The 17,809-nt window shown below is 40.9% G+C and overlaps 2 protein-coding genes across 3 annotated transcripts; both read left to right on the top strand.

Annotated features, from left to right (window-relative positions):
- Positions 1-427: 427 nt before the first annotated feature.
- On the top strand, positions 428-5,034 carry cav4b (caveolin 4b). 2 transcript variants are annotated; one of them, XM_035158112.2, is made up of 4 exons: positions 428-688; positions 1,422-1,650; positions 2,534-2,721; positions 3,404-5,034. In XM_035158112.2, exons 2-4 carry the CDS (start codon positions 1,423-1,425, stop codon positions 3,591-3,593), a joined length of 606 nt encoding a protein of 201 aa, XP_035014003.1. In that variant the 5' UTR covers positions 428-688; position 1,422; the 3' UTR covers positions 3,594-5,034. The 2 variants fall into 2 exon arrangements, with proteins under 2 accessions (XP_035014003.1, XP_035014002.1); XM_035158111.2 differs by having other exon boundaries at positions 1,131-1,650.
- Positions 5,035-5,850: 816 nt separating this feature from the next.
- fam50a (family with sequence similarity 50 member A) lies at positions 5,851-17,693 on the top strand. The gene is made up of 13 exons (XM_035158110.1): positions 5,851-6,123; positions 6,350-6,434; positions 7,120-7,219; positions 8,933-9,081; positions 9,351-9,424; positions 10,781-10,847; positions 12,370-12,431; positions 12,594-12,670; positions 13,047-13,101; positions 14,640-14,688; positions 14,816-14,886; positions 15,271-15,381; positions 17,423-17,693. Exons 1-13 carry the CDS (start codon positions 6,013-6,015, stop codon positions 17,429-17,431), a joined length of 1,020 nt encoding a protein of 339 aa, XP_035014001.1. The 5' UTR covers positions 5,851-6,012; the 3' UTR covers positions 17,432-17,693.
- The last annotated feature ends 116 nt before the right edge of the window (positions 17,694-17,809 follow it).

The following is a 17,809-nucleotide window of genomic DNA, read 5'->3' as shown; positions in this document are numbered from 1 at the left end:
TGGACCCAGATGTTATTTGGAGCAGTGTGTGCACTTGCTGTTTATTGAGTGTGCTCAAATTTATAAAAAGTGATCCTATTATAAATTGATTGTTGTGCTGTAAGTCTGCATTGTGTAGCAGCAGACAGAATCAGAGAGAGACAGATAACACACTGCCTGTCACAACCGTCCTCCCACACCTCCCATAACACCATAAAACACCATAAAAACATCTGGATCAACCACTGCTGGATTCTGCTCCGTCACTTTGAAAAATGCAAGTTATCAACACTCTTGAAATTAGATGTGTTTGTGTGTGTCTGTCATTGTTTCAATTTCTGTTTTAAGACAGCAACCCAGTGCTGTAATGTGATCTTTGAGACCCATCCACTCCTCCTCCTAAAATAGGCCCCCAGCTACACACACATACACACACATACACACACACACACACATATGAGTAAGAGACACTGTACCACATTTGCACTTCTGCCTCTCTAAGTCAGTGTCAAATACTGTAAGTGTGTGTGTGCGTTTGTTTGTGTGTGGGTGTGCACGCCTCTGTATGAATTCTCCTGTGCCAAATCAGCTCAGAGGGACTTTGAGATTAAGCGGCTGAGCTGATCTCATTGACATTTTAGATTAGCACTGTCTGCAGGGCCTCATCTCTCTGTCAGCGATACAGGATTAAGATAGCACTTTGACTAAGGTAAGTCACACATGAGTGATCATTTCTGCCTTTGATCACCAATGCATGATTCTGCCGCCATGATTTCTCAACATGCATGTGGATTGTGCCCTGCAGCACCTGCTCCATACACACTATAAATCTGATACATATACAAGTTCATAAAAGGATTTTAAGTCAAATGTTGAGAGTTTCATTCAACTGCCATTTTACTTCTAACTCCAAGGCAGGATTGCATCCATCATATGTGTTTGAATCGTTATAGTTTTTTATTTATTCATGGGAAAGTCCCCACTCTGATTCAGCAAATCTTATAAATTATTTAACAGCTCTATTCCCTATAGATGAAAAACACACATAATAACCATGACAGAACGTCTACACTTTCTATGTTTGATTTTTGACTTGTAATTCTAAAATTATCAGCTGCTATTTACAGATTTTGGTATGGCTTCTTTTTTAGGGCTAAAGAACAGGTGGTAGAGGCAGTGCTCAGCTCGCTGTTACACTCCACCCGCCTCCAGTCCGCATATTGTGTGTGTGTGTGTGTGTGTGTGTGTGTGTGTGTGTGTGTGTGTGTGTGTGTGTGTGTGTGTGTGTGTGTGTGTGTGTCTGTGTGTGTATGTGTGTCTGTGCATGCATTGGTGTTACAGTCTGCAACTGATAACGTAAAAGCCAGATCAGGGGAGGCAGTTTATTTGACTGCCTATGTCCATGTCTATCTTCATGCATGTGCTTCCTCCTGCACACTGAGGATGATGATGGTGAGCGACGACTGTCTGGTGGAGTGTAAGATCGATGATGACAGTGATGAAGAGGATGGTGGAGGAGAACAGATGAGCACCCCTCCTCCTCCTCCAGAGTTTGCATCCAAAGCCCCGACTCCGGCGCCCAAGCCTCCGACCCCTCCGGCGGCCCCTGTTACACCCACACCCACCCGTCCTGTCAGCAGGGACCCTTATGGCATCAACAAGCACCTACAGGTTGACTTTATGTATCAGTGGGATCTTTGATTCTGTTGGATTTTACACTTCCTGCATTGACTTTCATAGATAGAAACTGCTCGATCTGCGCTCTTTTAAAAACTCCTACACTCTGTCCCTCCTTTTGTATTTGATATGTGGGATCAGTGTGTATTCTACAATGAATTCCTCCATAGTCAATGTTTACACATCACATCTTCCTTCATCCAGCTGGAATTCAAAATGACCGGCCAATGTGTTTTTATCTAAAGTCCCAGACAAAGTAATGCTCTCACAAGTTGTCCATTGTCCAAATTTAAGTCACAGAAGTGAATCAATTTAGTGCAATGTTGGGGTACTTTACTGCACTACGTTTGCCTGATAGCTGTAATCAGAAATTAATTTTAAAAGTAAGACAAAATAAATACAAAATACAATACAAATCCTGTTTAAAACAAATTCTCTACTCAGAGCTCAGATGCATATTAGCTGATTGTGTTTTAAAGTGATATCCACACTCAACCTCAGTTTCCTTTTAATCTCAGTCTGACGCTCAAGCAGGACAACAACCCAAAGTTTAGAGAAAACTAAATCCCCAATTCAAAATAATGAACTTGCGTTACACCCTAATATACCCTACATAAACGTATCCTGCATAGTGATAGTATGGCAGAGGTTCTTATCATTAGTCCTATAAATGCAACTAGTGCTGTGATCAGTTTCCTTTTGGCCTCTGTTCCCAAATACAAATCAAATCAAACAATAAAAGAGATCCGGATGTCATTTCTGATTCCGTTTTAAAATAAGTTCTGACATTAGATGAATGAGTAAACTAAAATCATTACTCGATAAATAAACTTGACTTGACTCGTACCACTGTCTCGTTCCCTGTCTGTCTGTGCAGGTGGAGGTCAGTGATGTGCTGGCAGAGCCCGCTACTCCTCGTAGCATAGACCAGGTGTGGTTTTACAGCGTCACCGGCTTTGAGAAGGCTCGCACCTGGACGTACTGCTGCCTCACCTTGCTGCTCGCCGTGCCCTTCTCTTTCCTCTGTGGCGTCTTCCTGGCCATTCTGGCTTGTCTACACGTGTGGTACGCTGGGGCGAAAATTAGTCCCTCAGACACTTTTTTCACATTTCATCCTCATCCAAACCTCTCTGATATCTGTCACGTAAAGCAACAAAAAAAAAAATCGTACTTTTAAATAGATCAAGAAAACGCTTGTGATGATCAAATCTAGATCCAAAATGGTTCTAGGGTACAAGGCTCTGCTGGTGTAAACTTTCAGGCCTGCTGTTTGTCTGGCTCAACCCTCATCAGTATGTCACAGCAGGTATGTACGCTACCTGAATCACCTACTGCGATGGAATTGATTGGATTTGTTGAAGCACCAGCATCCTTTACATATGTCCTTCACTTCCCTGTAGGGGAGAATAGATCCAATACATAGGCTGCGTTGTTGAATCTACTGTAAAACATGACAGATGTGGCTTGTATATGTCTTCCACATGTTTTTTTCTCAACATTTTCTCTCTCTCTCTCTCTCTCTCTCTCTCTCTCTCTCTCTCTCTCTCTCTCTCTCTCTCTCTCTCTCCATCTCTACTGAAAGTTCAGAAACAGCAGCTACAACACAAACCTGACCTTTGACTTCACTTTGATTTACTTTCTTAACAATTTACAAAATAGCATCTATTTTCCCCCCTGACAATGAGAGAGAGTTTGACAGTTATTTGAACCCCTCTCCCTCTCTCTCCCTCTCTCTCTCACTCCGCAGGTTTGTGGTGCCTTGCATACAGCTGAGCAACACCTTCCTGCCGTGCCTGCGGTCCTTGTGCATTTGTTCTGTGAATGTTTTCATCTCCCCCTTTTGTGAGTCTCTCGCCCTCTGCTGCAGTCAGATTGCCATTTCACTGTCCAACAAAGACTGGCATCAAATGGGGGACAAAGAGGCTGCACCAGTTTAAGAAGTTGCTAGCAGGTGATAAGTCAGGGTCACAGCATCATTGAGTGTAGGACTCAGACTCAAGTCTGACTTGAGTCCTGATTTCCAGAAGTCATAACTTGTCTTGGATGTGAGCACTGATGACTCAGACTTGGACTCAGGCATTGAGTGCATTCACACTCTGGAGAGGTCCCTGACTTTTCTTGTTTTTTTTAATAACATTATAAAAGCCACACTATAAAAGCTTTTTTTACGTTAAACTAGCAGCTTCGCCCTGAACACCTGTTCTTTTTCTACAGCTGCTTTCAGACGTGCAATGTACTCCGGTGAACCTCTGCACGTTCTGCAGAGGGGCTGTGTGTGAGAATGCAAATGTCTGATTGAGAGCCGGCACAGCAGGAGATCCTCCACAGGATTCTCCGCGAGCGAGTGGGTGTGTTGATGACACTTCTTATCTGTGACGGATGCAAAAATGAAAAACATGGCGGTGCCATACACGTGCCAAATACATACATGTGCTGTGAACAAAAACACATGATCTCGAGGGGGATTTCTTGCTGTGTTGCTCATGAGTGAAAAGCCAACTCTGGAGAAAGTCTGGACCCAATTCTGCAGACATCTTCTAGAATACATGTCTTAAAACAGCTTATAACTTTGGTGAGTGGATGTGATCTCCTATGAGAAGTGCGTAGCTGATGTAATACATTTCCAGCATCAAGTTCAAGAGTAATGCTGTAGCTGTACATCAATTAAAAAGACATAGAAGTCATTAAAAAACAATGTTAAGCCACATTATTCAGAGAGGAAACGTTTTAAACATCAGAAATTCTAAACAGAGTTTGGTGGATTTGTTACAGTGTAACTCTTGTGGTTCAGGAAGCAGAGGATCATGGGTAATATGCATTGTTCAGTTGCGTTTCAGTTCAGTGAGTGGGACTACGCAGTCAAAGCTCCTCTCAACAATGTGATAGGCTGTGATTTTCTGTGAAAACCACGTATTGTTCATATTCAGAGCCCAACAAAATTCACCACCATGTGTGGCTGCAGAGGGCGCTGTTGCTAAGTGAAAGTTACAGAATGTGGCTTTAGCTTTCGTGCAAGGGCAGGTACTGGTGTTCACCTACAAGCTGATTCATGTACATACCATCACTTTGTATTAATAAATAAAATATGCGCATAAAGATGTGACTATAGTTTGACTAGGACTATTTTGTTTTGGCTTACAACCCTGGACAGAGTGAGTGGGATAGCGTGAGAGAATTTTGTGCAAATTTGCATCTGTCTTTCTTGTTTTTAAACTTCTGAAACCTGGTGATGTTACTGCTGTTTGATTTGTTTACTATATGCAAAGATAATTCATAACAATTATTATTATCAATATCACTATTACTGTAACTTTTACACTGACTTCAGATGTAATTCTGCCAGAGTTGTATCATTAATAAAATCTATTTTGAAATTTCCTTGAGGATTTCTGTTTTGTTTGAATAGACCTTTTCACCTCAGCTATTTTGAGTAATGATAAACACGATTCATCGTTAGTGATTAGTGATACCTGTGGTCTGTTTGTGGTCAATCAATAGGTGTTAGAGCTGACATTAGTTATTCAGTAAAAAATTGTTGGAAATATATTATAACTGTGATTATTTATCCATTTAGATTTTTTATATTTGCTTTTTGTAGGTCTTAGGAATTTGTTGCTTGTCTTTGTTTGGGATACTTAGTTTTTACCAGCATTTATTGCATTTTACAGACCAGAAATTAATAAATTGTTTGAAAGTTTCACTCAATATTTATTTTAACTCAGGAATATATTTTAAAAATTGATTAATTAAATAATTTAACTAATATTAAAAAATAATATTCAGAACGATTAAAGTTAGTTTCAAACCTGATGGCTTTCCCTTTGTTGCATTCCACATTTGATTTTGATTTTGATTTCTAATTACCCAGGAAGATCCGGTATCACTTCTCTTTTGCCAGGGATCCCTGTTCAGAGGAATTAAGTCTTTGAATTTTTTCTCTAGAATTTATTTTAACATTAAGAAACAAACTAACAAAACAAAAACAAAAATATAATATAAAAAAAACTGAACTAAAAGAATAAACGAAACAAAAAAATAACTCAAACTAACTAAACCAAACCCAACCCAACTCACCCTAAATAAAATAAACCACACTAAAACAATTTCACATCAGTAGACTTATTTACATAAGTCGGTCCATATAGTTCGCTCGTTGCAGTGGGAGCTGTGTTTTCCTGAGGTACGTGAAAGCGCATTCAATACCCAGCATGCACTTCGTCACCGCCATTTTTGTTGTTGTGAAGTGCGTGGAGCAGATCCACAGAAACAAATCTCAGTTCGAGTGTTAAACTCGTCTTTGTCTCAGTTCGTGAGTGAAAACTCGGTGTGCGCGAGTGTGGAAGACAGAGTTCCATCATGGCGCAGTACAAAGGAGCAGCCAGCGAGGCGGGACGAGCCATGCAGCTGATGAAGAAACGAGAGAAAGAAAGAGAACAGCTCGAACAGCTGAAGCAGAAGATTGCAGAGGTTTCTACATTCGTGTCCTGAGTTGTAACGTGTTCACCACCTATTCAACCCCCTGTTTGTTCCCCAGTATTATTAACCACTGTGGAGGTGTGAGGGCCGGCGACCTGCAGGGTCCGTGAAGTGCCCCCTGGTCCAGATAACTGCAGTGTTCCCCAGTGTGATCTGAAGCATCATCAGTGATATGACTGTGTGGTTACCTGTCTGAACGTCTCTTGTTTCCTCTCAGGACAACATGGTCAAGTCCAACATCGATAAGAAATTCTCAGCTCACTATGACGCTGTGGAGGCAGAGCTCAAGTCCAGCACAGTCGGTCGGTATCAACCCACCTGACACTCATGAAAGCACCACACGTGTAGAGCCTGGAGAAACACAGGGACTGACTCAGAACGTGACCCACGTAGTGTCACACATGATAAGTTAAGATAAGACAAGTATTAGTCCCACATTGCTGTCTCAAACTAAAACTAATATCACGAGAAGTAAAAAAATAGGTAAACATGCCATATAAACACAAGGAGATATAAAGAAACAAATGGAGTAGAAATATTATATGAAATGTAAACAGAATATATGTAATAATAATAATACCTTGAATTTATATAGCACCTTTGAAGAGACCCAAGGACACTTTACATGAGTCACTATGGACTGATGGAAAAAACGAAAATGAGCAGAATAGTGTAACAGACTGCACATGAGACATTGAATTGTACAGACAGAAATGAGTAATTGCACAACAAAGGGTTTGAGGATATATGAGTCATGATGGAGATGGCGTGTGCAGACGCGGCGACTCGGCTCTTTTTGTCCTAGTTTTTCTTAGTGAACTTCAGCTCAACTGACCACAGGAATGTTGAGACACATATGCACTTAAAAGAAAGCAGCAAAAGAATTACACAGTAAAAACAAATATTGCACTACATTTGTGAATAGTTGATTGATCTCCCCATGTGACTCTTGTTTGACCAGTTTCATGTGTCCCATGTTCTGATCAGGTCTGGTGACATTGAATGATATGAAGGCCAAGCAGGAGGCGCTGGTGAAGGAGAGAGAGAAACAGCTGGCCAAGAAGGAGCAGTCCAAAGAACTCCAGCTGTGAGTTACTACTTCCTGCCAGCATACTTTCTAATTAACCTTTTCTGTTCCTCCAGTACAGTTTCTGCTGTAAATTGAGAGAATTACAAGTGCTGTAAAACATATTGTAGTGCAGCTGGAGTATGGTTGATGAGTGTTCTTTGGCAGCAATCACATCTACACATACAAGAAAAAAGAAGGCTTCAAGGGTTTTTACTTTGGAATGTTCACAAGAAACTCAAAACAAAGCTCATCCTTGGGGATCCCAAGGAATTTTCATGCCAGATGGGATCTATAGTCTGTTCAGTGAGTACTCGGTCTACCCCGGAGTCTTCTTCATGTTGGGCATTCCAGATATTCTCCAACAGAAGGCCCAAGAGGCATCAGAACTAGATAAAGATACTTAAACTCATGACTTGGAGCAGCAACTCACTCCCAATCTGAAAAATAGGGTTTCCGCTGGTAACATTTCTGCCTGGCGGCCCAGCACACCAAAATCGTTGCCACCACAGCAAAAATACAAAATCAATCTATTATCTAATACAATGCCATAGTGACCCTCGTCCTCCCTGCCCCCAGTGCAGTGCATGCATTACAGACGGTGTTGCATCTCTCTCCTCGCTCTCTTAGTTCCAAGCTGGGTTAGTTGGGCTCTGATCCCGGCTCTCCTCCCTTTCAGTAATAGCCTTTCAGTAACTACTATACTGCAACCTGAGCTTATGTAACGTTACACACTTTATGGCTAAAGTTACTGGACTACCGGTAATAACAAACACTTTTCTGTGGCTGCACAATGTTCTGGTGTTTCTCAGGCACACCAAGAGTGACACACATCCCTGAAAAAACTCTAATAACTATATTATAACTATATCCCCAGGATCAGGACAGACGCACATTAACGGTCTGGTCGTCCTGTACAATGTCGGAGTCTCCTGTCGGAGTGTACTCACTCCCCCGCTGACCTGCGCTTACTTTACACTTTAAGAATAAACACCAACAGTAATCAGAAGTTATTAGGACCTGAACAGCACTGAAGTTTACTTTGGGTTTGTTTGATTCACTCTACAATTTATTAGGCTGCATTTAAACACACCGTGTGCACACCGTTCACTTGCCACACACAGCACAAGACGCGCACAGCCAGGACATCAGTGTTAAAGTGACCATAACGATCAGGATTCATGATCCAACATCGTTGACTAATAACTGAATTCATGTTATCAGTTATCAAGTTGTGAAGAGCGATAGAGATGAACACACACACACACACACACACACACACACACACACACACACACACACACACACACACACACAGGCTTCCCGCAGGGCATTGGTAGTCTTATATCAGAAGCCCAGAAGAGTAAGACGCACCCCCAACCGGCCAGCTGTGCCATCACTGTTGCGCGTGTTGCTTTTCTATTATTAAAAGATATGTACATTAAAACTTGCATTGCACATCCCCCTCCCCCAAACAGTGGCCTGCTGATGCATTGTTATTTCTGCCACTGCTTCAGGATCAGGGCAGACGCATATTATGGGTCCTAATGCCTGCCCAGGAGTGATGCTGGGCGGCACATTGTGACTGACGTTAAGCTGGATGGGCTACTGGCAGTACATCCTGGTGGAGATGCTGTGTCTCTCACCTCAGACCCTGCAAGGGATGCTGGGACAGTTAGCTTAACTCAAATTTATGAGCGGTAGTTCATTATTTTTGCTTCTGCTCCTTTGCAGCAAACTAGAGAAGCAAAAAGAGAAGAAGAGAAAAGAAGAACAGAAGAGGAAAATAGCCAGTTTATCTTTTAACCCTGAAGATGAAGAAGAGGAAGAAGAAGAAGAAGAAGAAGAGGAAAATGAGGAAGAGGAGGAAGACGAGCAGGATTGTGAGTACTTTTGTTTGGAAACACCGAACTGAGAATCTTCCCTGTGTTTTGTAAATGACTGCTTTGGTCCAACAGTTAAGTTGTACACTCAGCATTATACAGTACGATTAGCCTGATGTGGATCCATATGTATATTTTAAGACAGCTTTGATTTGAAAAGAAATAAATTACATCTTGTAGTTTGTACACTGGCTTTTGTGAGATTAAACCAATAGATATAAAATATGAATCAGGGAGTTTGTCTAATAGTTGTGTGATTTTTGTCTCAGATGTTCCAGCTAAGAAGAAGCTGGGGAAAAATCCAGACGTGGACACAAGTTTCCTTCCTGATCGAGACAGAGAGGTGAGTCAGTATGTGTGACACTTGTTTGAGACTTTTTCTTTATACCTCCGCGCCGGCGACAGCCAGCTGCCAGAGGCATTCTGTTTTGGGATTGTCCGTCCATCCCATTCGCGTGAACACGACATCTCAAGAATGCCTAGAGGGAATTTCTTCAAACTTGGAACAAATATTAACTTGGACTCAACAATTAACTGATTCGATTTTGGTGGTCAAAGGTCAAGTTCACGGTGACTTCACAAAACGTTTTTGGCCTCTTGAATATGAAGGAATTTCTTCAGCTTTAGATCAGTTGTCACTTCCATGGAAATAATTCCATGGAAATTGGATTGGTTGGCGGAGGCATACAACCGTAGAGCAGTAATTCTAGTTTCTTAGAGGCAAAAATGCTTTTTGGTCTTCATTTCCTTAATGTGTTATGACTTAAGATTATTGCAATTCTGGTAATGTGATGTCTGAAGTGTCTCACACGGTGGCTCAGACCCTGCAGGAGCACTAACCTGCGGACACAATGTGACCGATCCATTAAACAGGGTTTCTACAGGTTCTTAAAAAGTCTTTAAAAAAGTCTAAAATTCAGTAATCAGAATTTTAGCCCTTAATATGCTACAATATTAGATACTAGGTCTTCAATACATTTAAGTAGGTCTTAATTATGTTATTGTTCATATAATGCTACTTTAGAGCTTGGCAATATGCATAGTTTGTAGTTCTAGTTTAATGACCCAGATATTAGCATGTTGTAATAAAACTATAAACATGACCGACATGGAACTGATAACTTCTAGTCTGCAAACACCCTGGTCCTAATTTGTCTCCATACACTCGGCTTGGCTGTGGGAAGGTGTACTGTAGTTTATGAGACCCAGACCCAGAAACGTCCCACCCGTCACGTCACTGCAACTCCGTGTTCAAGGAGCTTCTGTTACGCCAGCCTCCTGTTCAGACGTCAGCCCTCGCCACCCCTGCTGCCCCAGCTCCCTCTTCATCCTCCTCCTCCTCTTCCTCTCTTCCCCAAGCTGCACCAGCTGCGAAAAAAGTAGGATTCGGCCTCAGAGGACGGACGCTTTTCAGACCAGTGGACTGACAGACAGGAGAGGATGATGATGATGATGATTACACTGTTAACGATGAAATCTTGATTAATTTTATATAATATATAATATTTGCGTCTCTGCCATCTCATAGTGCCACTAGTTTCGGTGCCGTGTTACTGTGCGTAAGTGAAAAAACTAAGAACAAAACCGAAAACTGGAAATACCAGACCCATCACTCAAAAGAAAAAACGAACCAAAATAAAATAACCAATAGAGCTCTGATATTTTCACTGAACTGGTTTTGTTTGCCTCTTGTGTTCAGGAGGAGGAGAATCGTCTCAGAGAGGAGCTCAGGCAGGAGTGGGAGCTCAAACAGGAGAAGATTAAAAGTGAGTGTCAGAACACACACACACACGCACAGTTGTTGTCACTTACATTCAGTTGTGTATTCATCCACTGTCACCTCAATGCAAACATTCAGGCAACAGTGTCCCATATTTGACAAATGTCTCAGCTTTGGGGAATTTGTCACTTTCATTTTCATTTCATTTATTTTCAATTCTGTAACGCTGGATTCGCTTGACGGTGAGTGTGTCTGATGCTTGGTGTCGGTGTGAGCTTCATAACGGCAACAATCACAGTTTCATGCTTGGAATACAGCATAAATGGCTTTGGTGCGTCAGGGCACGTGTCATGCTAGCTGTTAATGCAATGCTAAAGAGAAGTACACAGGAAATACAACCCACAACAAGATGAACACAAACCAGCTTCACCAGCTGCCTCCACCCCTGCTTTCATATTCACATGATTTGATTGGCTAGCGTCTGAGCATATGAAAAGTTTAGCTCTGCTCAACTTCTGCCTCATGCAGCGGAATGCAACAGAACCACAATGCAGTTCAGCAACACATGGTGTCACCAAAATCAAAGTAAACGTGCAGCGTTTCAGTTGACGCAAGTTGATGCGAGTTGGGAGTAAATACGTATGTACACAAACATAATTTCAGTCACCCTCTCTCTCAGCTCCGGATGAAAGGGTTACATTTCACAGTAAAAGTCCTGCAGTAAAAATACATGTTTGATCACTATGCTTTCAAAAACTCAGCACCAACAAAAGAATAAGAAAAGAATAGAGAGAGAACAGAGAATTGCGAGGTCTCGAAGTCTCGCTCTGCACATACACATACACTGACTCCGCTGCGCGCTCTCTCTCTCTCTCTCTCTCTCTCTCTCTCTCTCTCTCTCTCTCTCTCTCTCTCTCTCTCTCTCTCTCTCTCTTTGACTCAGCTCACATCTCTGACTCCCTACAGTTTAAATGTTGATTTGTTTGAAATGGCGCCACAATATCATCACTGATCATCACATAGTGATCGATACTTTTCTTAATAAGTTAAATCTTTCTTCAGAGCAGTGCATTCATCAGTCGTCCGCTGCGCTCTTTTCCTCTCTCTCTCTCTCTCACACGCACAAACACACACTGTGATTGGACACGTGTAAATTCTGTCCGGGTAAAAACAACAGAATTTGTAAACGTGGTATTTGCATCCGTAGCCAGGGACTGTTTATGTTTATTTATCGCAAGTCATATCGTCATCGACCGGGGTGCCATGTAGCGCTTTAAAAACAGTTAAATAACCTGAAAATCGATCCTGTACCGGTAGCCAATGCAGAGATGCCAGAACCGGTGAGATACTGTCCCTCTTCCTTGTACCAGTTATAATAATAATAATGACATGATTACAGTGGGTGTATCAGTGCTTCATGAACATTTTCAGCACATTTTCACATTATAAAAACATAATAATGATAACTGTGATCATGTTGGTCACTAAAAGTGATGTGAAATTTTCATAGCATTTCATTTCCACTTTGTCTAACAGTGGTGTGTGTGTTTGTGTGTGTTTGTCATCAGGTGAGGAGATTGAGATCACATTCAGCTACTGGGATGGTTCTGGACATCGTAAGACAGTCAAGGTAAAGAATGAGGAGGTTCAACAATAGTGTGTGGGAATGTGTCAGTTCGCCCTCTTTTTGCTGTACGGCCATGCAGTTTGTGTAAGGTATCGGTGACAGGGGGAATTTATGTGAACATAACGGTTCACATTCCCATCATCCTTGTGTGTCTTTCTCCTGCAGATGAAGAAGGGTAATACCATCCAGAACTTTCTGCAGAGGGCGCTGGAAGTCCTCAGGAAAGACTTCAGTGAGCTCAGGTGAGAAGGTGTAAAGGAAAGAAGTGTCACGTCAACATACATCATCACTATCCTTAAAAGTTCACTTGTTAAATCCATTATAACTATAGGTATTTCTGTGATTTCTTCCTCCTGCTGTTTGACAGAGCAGGAAATCCATAACCAAACAGACTAATCAGGAACTGACAAAATCAATTAACTACATCATCCCTCTCCGTCACAGTGTCATTTCTTATTTTACCACTTGGAGTTGCAATAGTCTGAACATTTATAACCCTTTAAACAGAGGCTTCAAACTGGAAAAATTAGTCCGCTTTCCTTCTGGAAGTACAGTAAGTGGATTTTGACATAATGTCAAACTTTATCTTTACTGGACTAACTCCTCTCCTCTGTGCAGGTCTGCTGGAGTAGAGCAGCTGATGTACATCAAAGAAGATCTTATAATCCCACATGTAAGTAATGTTTGCTTTGATGTCACAGAAGTGGCAAGAAAAAGTCATCAGCATGTAACACTTTTAACAGGTTTTAATCTGTTTAACACAGAAGCAGATACAAACATGTTTCACCCCCTGACCTGAGTGTGACTCTTATTTAATAGCAGCCAAAGGCCTACAGCTGATAAATAACTCAAATTGTTATTATTATTGTTAATGTGGAGTTTAACTGGTCGCTTACCTGGTTGATGTGATAACATGGTGCGGAATGCGTCTTTGTATGACTTATTGTTGTTTTTTCTTATTGTTGTTTTTCTTGTTGATCTTTTTTTATCTACAGCTGGGTTGCAGCAATGAGATTTTCACTATATGATAACAGTTTTAGAATTTATCTCCGTTTCATGTCATCACAGTTCATGGTATTTCACAGCGATTTTTTATTATTGTTATTATTATTATTATTAATCAATCACAAATTAAGTTAAGTTCTTTACTTAGGTAAAAGTACTAATACCAATATTAAGTTCTGCATTTAAAAATATTAAATGTAATTCAATGTTTCACATTACTTACCTAGACTGTGGTGGCCCGCCATATCCGAATTTGTCCTGCCACAGTTTCTTGATAACAATATTATCACTTGGTTTGTGCAGCACTATTTGCCGCATGCTCGCTCACGTAATGGTCAATAATGGTCAGTAATGTTACCGTGCATGCAGACAGTCAGGCCTCATAGTTTCAGCTGCAGTTGGTCCATTGCATGCAGTTCTTCCTCTCACACAGTAACTTATCCTTCCCTCAATAGTACCTGTCACTTGGAACCTGTGCGGGTGATTTACGTGCGCATGCCTCCATAACTGCTAGAGATCTAAATATTTCAGAACACTGTGTAATTGAATTGAATCCAACTACATTTAAATCATTATTGTGTACCTGCTTATTAACAAACAATGGAGATTGTGGGGTTATTTTTAAACTCTGAAAATAATGACAAATGCAATCACAGCTTCCCGAACCGATCATTAGATTAGAAGATAATTTACAGCTCTGTGTGTAACAACAGGACACTTATACTGCCGGTCCTTTCAACTCACACGCGCACACTGTCAGTGAAGACATTAAAGTAGATCAAGCCAGCTCTTTTGTTTGTGGGTAAATGACGCACAAATGAAAACATGAAAACTGCAGCTGACGTGCTGCTTCTCTGTGGGTTGATATGGTTAATTTTGTCTCTTTCAAGTGTTACATCGTGCACCTTTGATGTAGCTTCTGTTCATTATCAAAGAGTCATGGACTTGTTAGTAGAGACACACTCAGGTTGCAGTGGGATAATTAACATTCCTTTCAAGCTGTAATGGCGGTAATCGCTGTAGCTGATGTAGTACAATAATAGATTATCAGTCTTCTAAATGTAGCTGATTTTTGAAAATATTAAAAAACACCATCTTAAAATGTGTTTTAAAAAGTGTGTGTGTGTGTTTAATCTTTATATTTCCTATACCCGGTGAGAGTCCTGGTTACTTTTATTAATTTAAATGGTGCACTTTACTTTTCAGCACCACAGTTTTTACGACTTCATCGTGACAAAGGCCAGAGGAAAATCAGGTCAGTGAACAATCGACATGTTGCATCTTGGTTTGTTTCTTGATGTTACATTCTGAAGTGCTAAGTCACTGTGCAGATCAGGGAATGATGTGAAGTTGGGTTTCCTGCCTTTTCCCATTTTCCACAGGTCCTCTTTTCAGCTTTGACGTCCACGATGATATCCGACTTGTGAACGATGCCACTGTCGAGAAAGATGAGGTGAGGTTTTTCTTTGACCGCAGGAACAGGAGAAAAATCTACAGATTTTTTTTATGTGAACAAATATCAATCAAAGCTAAAAGAACCTGAAATGAACAATAGATGCTTATTATAATATTTTGGTCATTTCTGATTTTGAATGAAATCAGAAAAGGCTTTCCCTGACCAGGTTTTACATATATATCTCTGAATTGAAAATTGAAAAACTCTTGTTTCAAATAAATCTACATAATCAATTATATCTTTATAATTTTAACTGAGAGTAAATTACAGCTTCAATCAACAACAATAAATAATTAGCCTATATAAAATAGTGGTGTACAAATCACAAAAGAAAATCATGAAGTCAAAGTTAACCAAGTTTTATTTGTTTGTTGCCTAAAGTCTCATGCAGGTAAAGTGGTGCTGAGGAGCTGGTATGAGAAGAACAAGCACATCTTCCCTGCGAGTCGCTGGGAGCCGTATGATCCTGAGAAGAAATGGGACAAATATACGGTGAGAATCACTTTGCCAAATGTTGGCTTCCTTCATCTTAGCAGTAAATCACCAATTCTCTTTGAACAGATGATTGAAGTTTTATTCTAGTCTTGAATCTATTTTTCATTCGGATTAAAGGACCATTGTAAACCAACTTTTTACGCGGAAGCATGCAGCTGTGTTTAATTTTAATAAAGTGGGGTAGTAAGTTGCACAAGACTATAAAAACACATTGTTCTTACACAATTGTTCATATAATATGTGACCTTACCGCAGCAGTGTGATGAGGCTGCTGAGTGAGTGTGATTTATTTTACTTCCTCCCATCTAACCAGTGTGGGTCACCAGCTGGTGAACACAGTGGAGCATTCAGCTGTGCAAGAGCCAGATGTTTCTCTCAGGGGTTGGTAGAAACAAAACAAGCTAAAGGGACTGAATAGTGAACACAACTAAATAATAATGTAGCTCTTTAGGAAGTTTGTGGTTTAATGTTGAGTCTAGAGTTTGTGGAAACTGCTCCAGTGGTTAAAGCTGCAGAAGCCATTATAGCAATGATGTCTATAAGGTGGCAGCATGTAAGTAGCTCAGGGGAGTTATTGCCGTTCCCGACCTTTTAAACCTTAGCCCACATCTCTTATTCTTTTTCCAGAGATTGAAATAGGTCTGGTGTTTTGCTTGCTAGTGTCTTGAAACAACAGTCGGTGCGACTTGGTCTTTCGGGGCTTTGTTCATTAGTCACCCTGCTGGGTGACTTGTGTCCAAGTAATTTGCAAACACCACAGATCAGCCCTCTTGATCCACAACAACCAGGTTGGAAATGCTTGGAAGCACAACACATACTGACTGAATCAGAAACTTGAGTCTAGCTGGTTGAGACCTTCAAAATTCTGCCCAGGTGTTCTTATGGATGGTTATATGGTCCCAGTTGGTCCTCGATCCCTGCTTGCACATAGCCACTGTCCTACTGCAACGTTCCTCTTCCACTACTCTGCGCATGTCTTCCTGAATCAAGGAAGAAATCAATGCAAGGTCTTGTGTAACCCAGCTCAACTTGACCAGCTGCCACAGGGCCAACAAGGATGACGTGTCTCAACCTCGCTTCTACCTGTTCCACTGCCTCTGGGTCGCCACTTCCCTTCAGTTCTAACTGTGATTTTGTCATACAGGTGAAAGGAACTGGCAGAAGCTCACAAATTAGGATTTATTTTTATGATGCTTTGATATTTTGTCCATAATTTTGTCCATTCCACCCATTCTCTAATCATCCATCTGAGAAAAAACCAGGCATCACACTGAAACAGCTATATACCCCAACAGAAGTGAAGCAACACAGTTTGTGTGACCTGTGGGGAAAAAAGGCATGCAAAGAGGTTGTCGAAATAAATCAGAGCCTTCTGAAACAGAGGATGAATGGCTGTTCAGGTAAAGCGTGAGTGAGTGTGAGACCTACGAGAAAAGAGGTGGTCTAAAAGACAAATAAGAACATTCATCTTTGTCAAGCTGGAGCTAACATTCTTGAATCTAGGGAGGAAAACTGCCATGTTTCATCTGTAAATGACGGATCTGGACCGCTCATGATATTTTTAAACGCCTTTTTATGCAGTTTTACCTTGAAATCCAGATGTCTTGCCAGTGGATGGTTATCTGTGAAAACAAGCCCACATTCATGCTGATGATCTAGCTGATAAACATGTTGCGTCTGTGCTTAATAAATGGAACCTGGCAAGGACTCATGAACTCGTGCCAAAATTATTGATTAAATTTGGGACCTACAATTAGCTACTTTAATCTGAACTTGTGCTCTTGCATCAGATAAATATGTGACACCCACAGTTGTTCACTAGAAAGAAGTCTTTCTGTTTTCTATAGCTACATTATAACAGAAGACCTGCGAACCATTAGCATCAGATTGGATCAAATGATTTCCAAGAAGAGGATGAATGGTTGGAGGAATAAGGGAACACTTAGCAATTCACTGTAATCTAATAGTATTATTTAGTTTGGACCTGATGTTGTTGGTCCTGTGGAGTAACTTCATATTGTGTTTCTTTGTTTTTCAGATCCGATGAAACGGCCACCTTCTCCAGCCTCTGGAAACGTCTTGTTTTTCATTTCCTTCTTATTTCCTCTGTTATACCATCGTTCATCTGTGCTTTATCAAGATTTTATACTTTTGATTCACAGCTTTCATGGTATTTGAAATGCTAATTTCCCCAAATGTATTTGATTTACCAATGCATTGTTTCCTGTGAAAACAAGCCCACATTCGTGTGGACAAAGCCGATCAACATGTTCTATTGTCTGTGCTTAATAAAGTGAATCTGGATGGAACTGGCTGGACTCAAAACCTTTGATTAAACTTGGAACCTACACATGGACGTTTGCCACTCGCTGAAGAGACTTGTCATCAGCCTGTGGGTTTGTGTGAAAATGTTTTTTTGGCCTGA

The sequence above is a fragment of the Hippoglossus stenolepis genome, chromosome 6 (assembly GCF_022539355.2).
Source record: "Hippoglossus stenolepis isolate QCI-W04-F060 chromosome 6, HSTE1.2, whole genome shotgun sequence".
In the NCBI taxonomy this organism is placed as follows: domain Eukaryota; kingdom Metazoa; phylum Chordata; class Actinopteri; order Pleuronectiformes; family Pleuronectidae; genus Hippoglossus; species Hippoglossus stenolepis.
Note: the sequence above shows the minus strand (reverse complement) of the source record. Positions and strands in the feature narration are given on the sequence as shown.

Bases quoted from the DNA above. Each gene is read 5' to 3' on its own strand.
- cav4b (XM_035158112.2), top strand. From the start codon at position 1,423: ATGATGATGGTGAGCGACGACTGTCTGGTGGAGTGTAAGATCGATGAT. The intron at 1,651-2,533 runs GTTGACTTTATG...CTGTCTGTGCAG, and splicing joins GCATCAACAAGCACCTACAG to GTGGAGGTCAGTGATGTGCT. The intron at 2,722-3,403 runs GTACGCTGGGGC...CTCACTCCGCAG, and splicing joins CTGGCTTGTCTACACGTGTG to GTTTGTGGTGCCTTGCATAC.
- fam50a (XM_035158110.1), top strand. From the start codon at position 6,013: ATGGCGCAGTACAAAGGAGCAGCCAGCGAGGCGGGACGAGCCATGCAG. The intron at 6,435-7,119 runs GTCGGTATCAAC...TGTTCTGATCAG, and splicing joins GCTCAAGTCCAGCACAGTCG to GTCTGGTGACATTGAATGAT. The intron at 9,425-10,780 runs GTGAGTCAGTAT...TCTTGTGTTCAG, and splicing joins TTCCTGATCGAGACAGAGAG to GAGGAGGAGAATCGTCTCAG.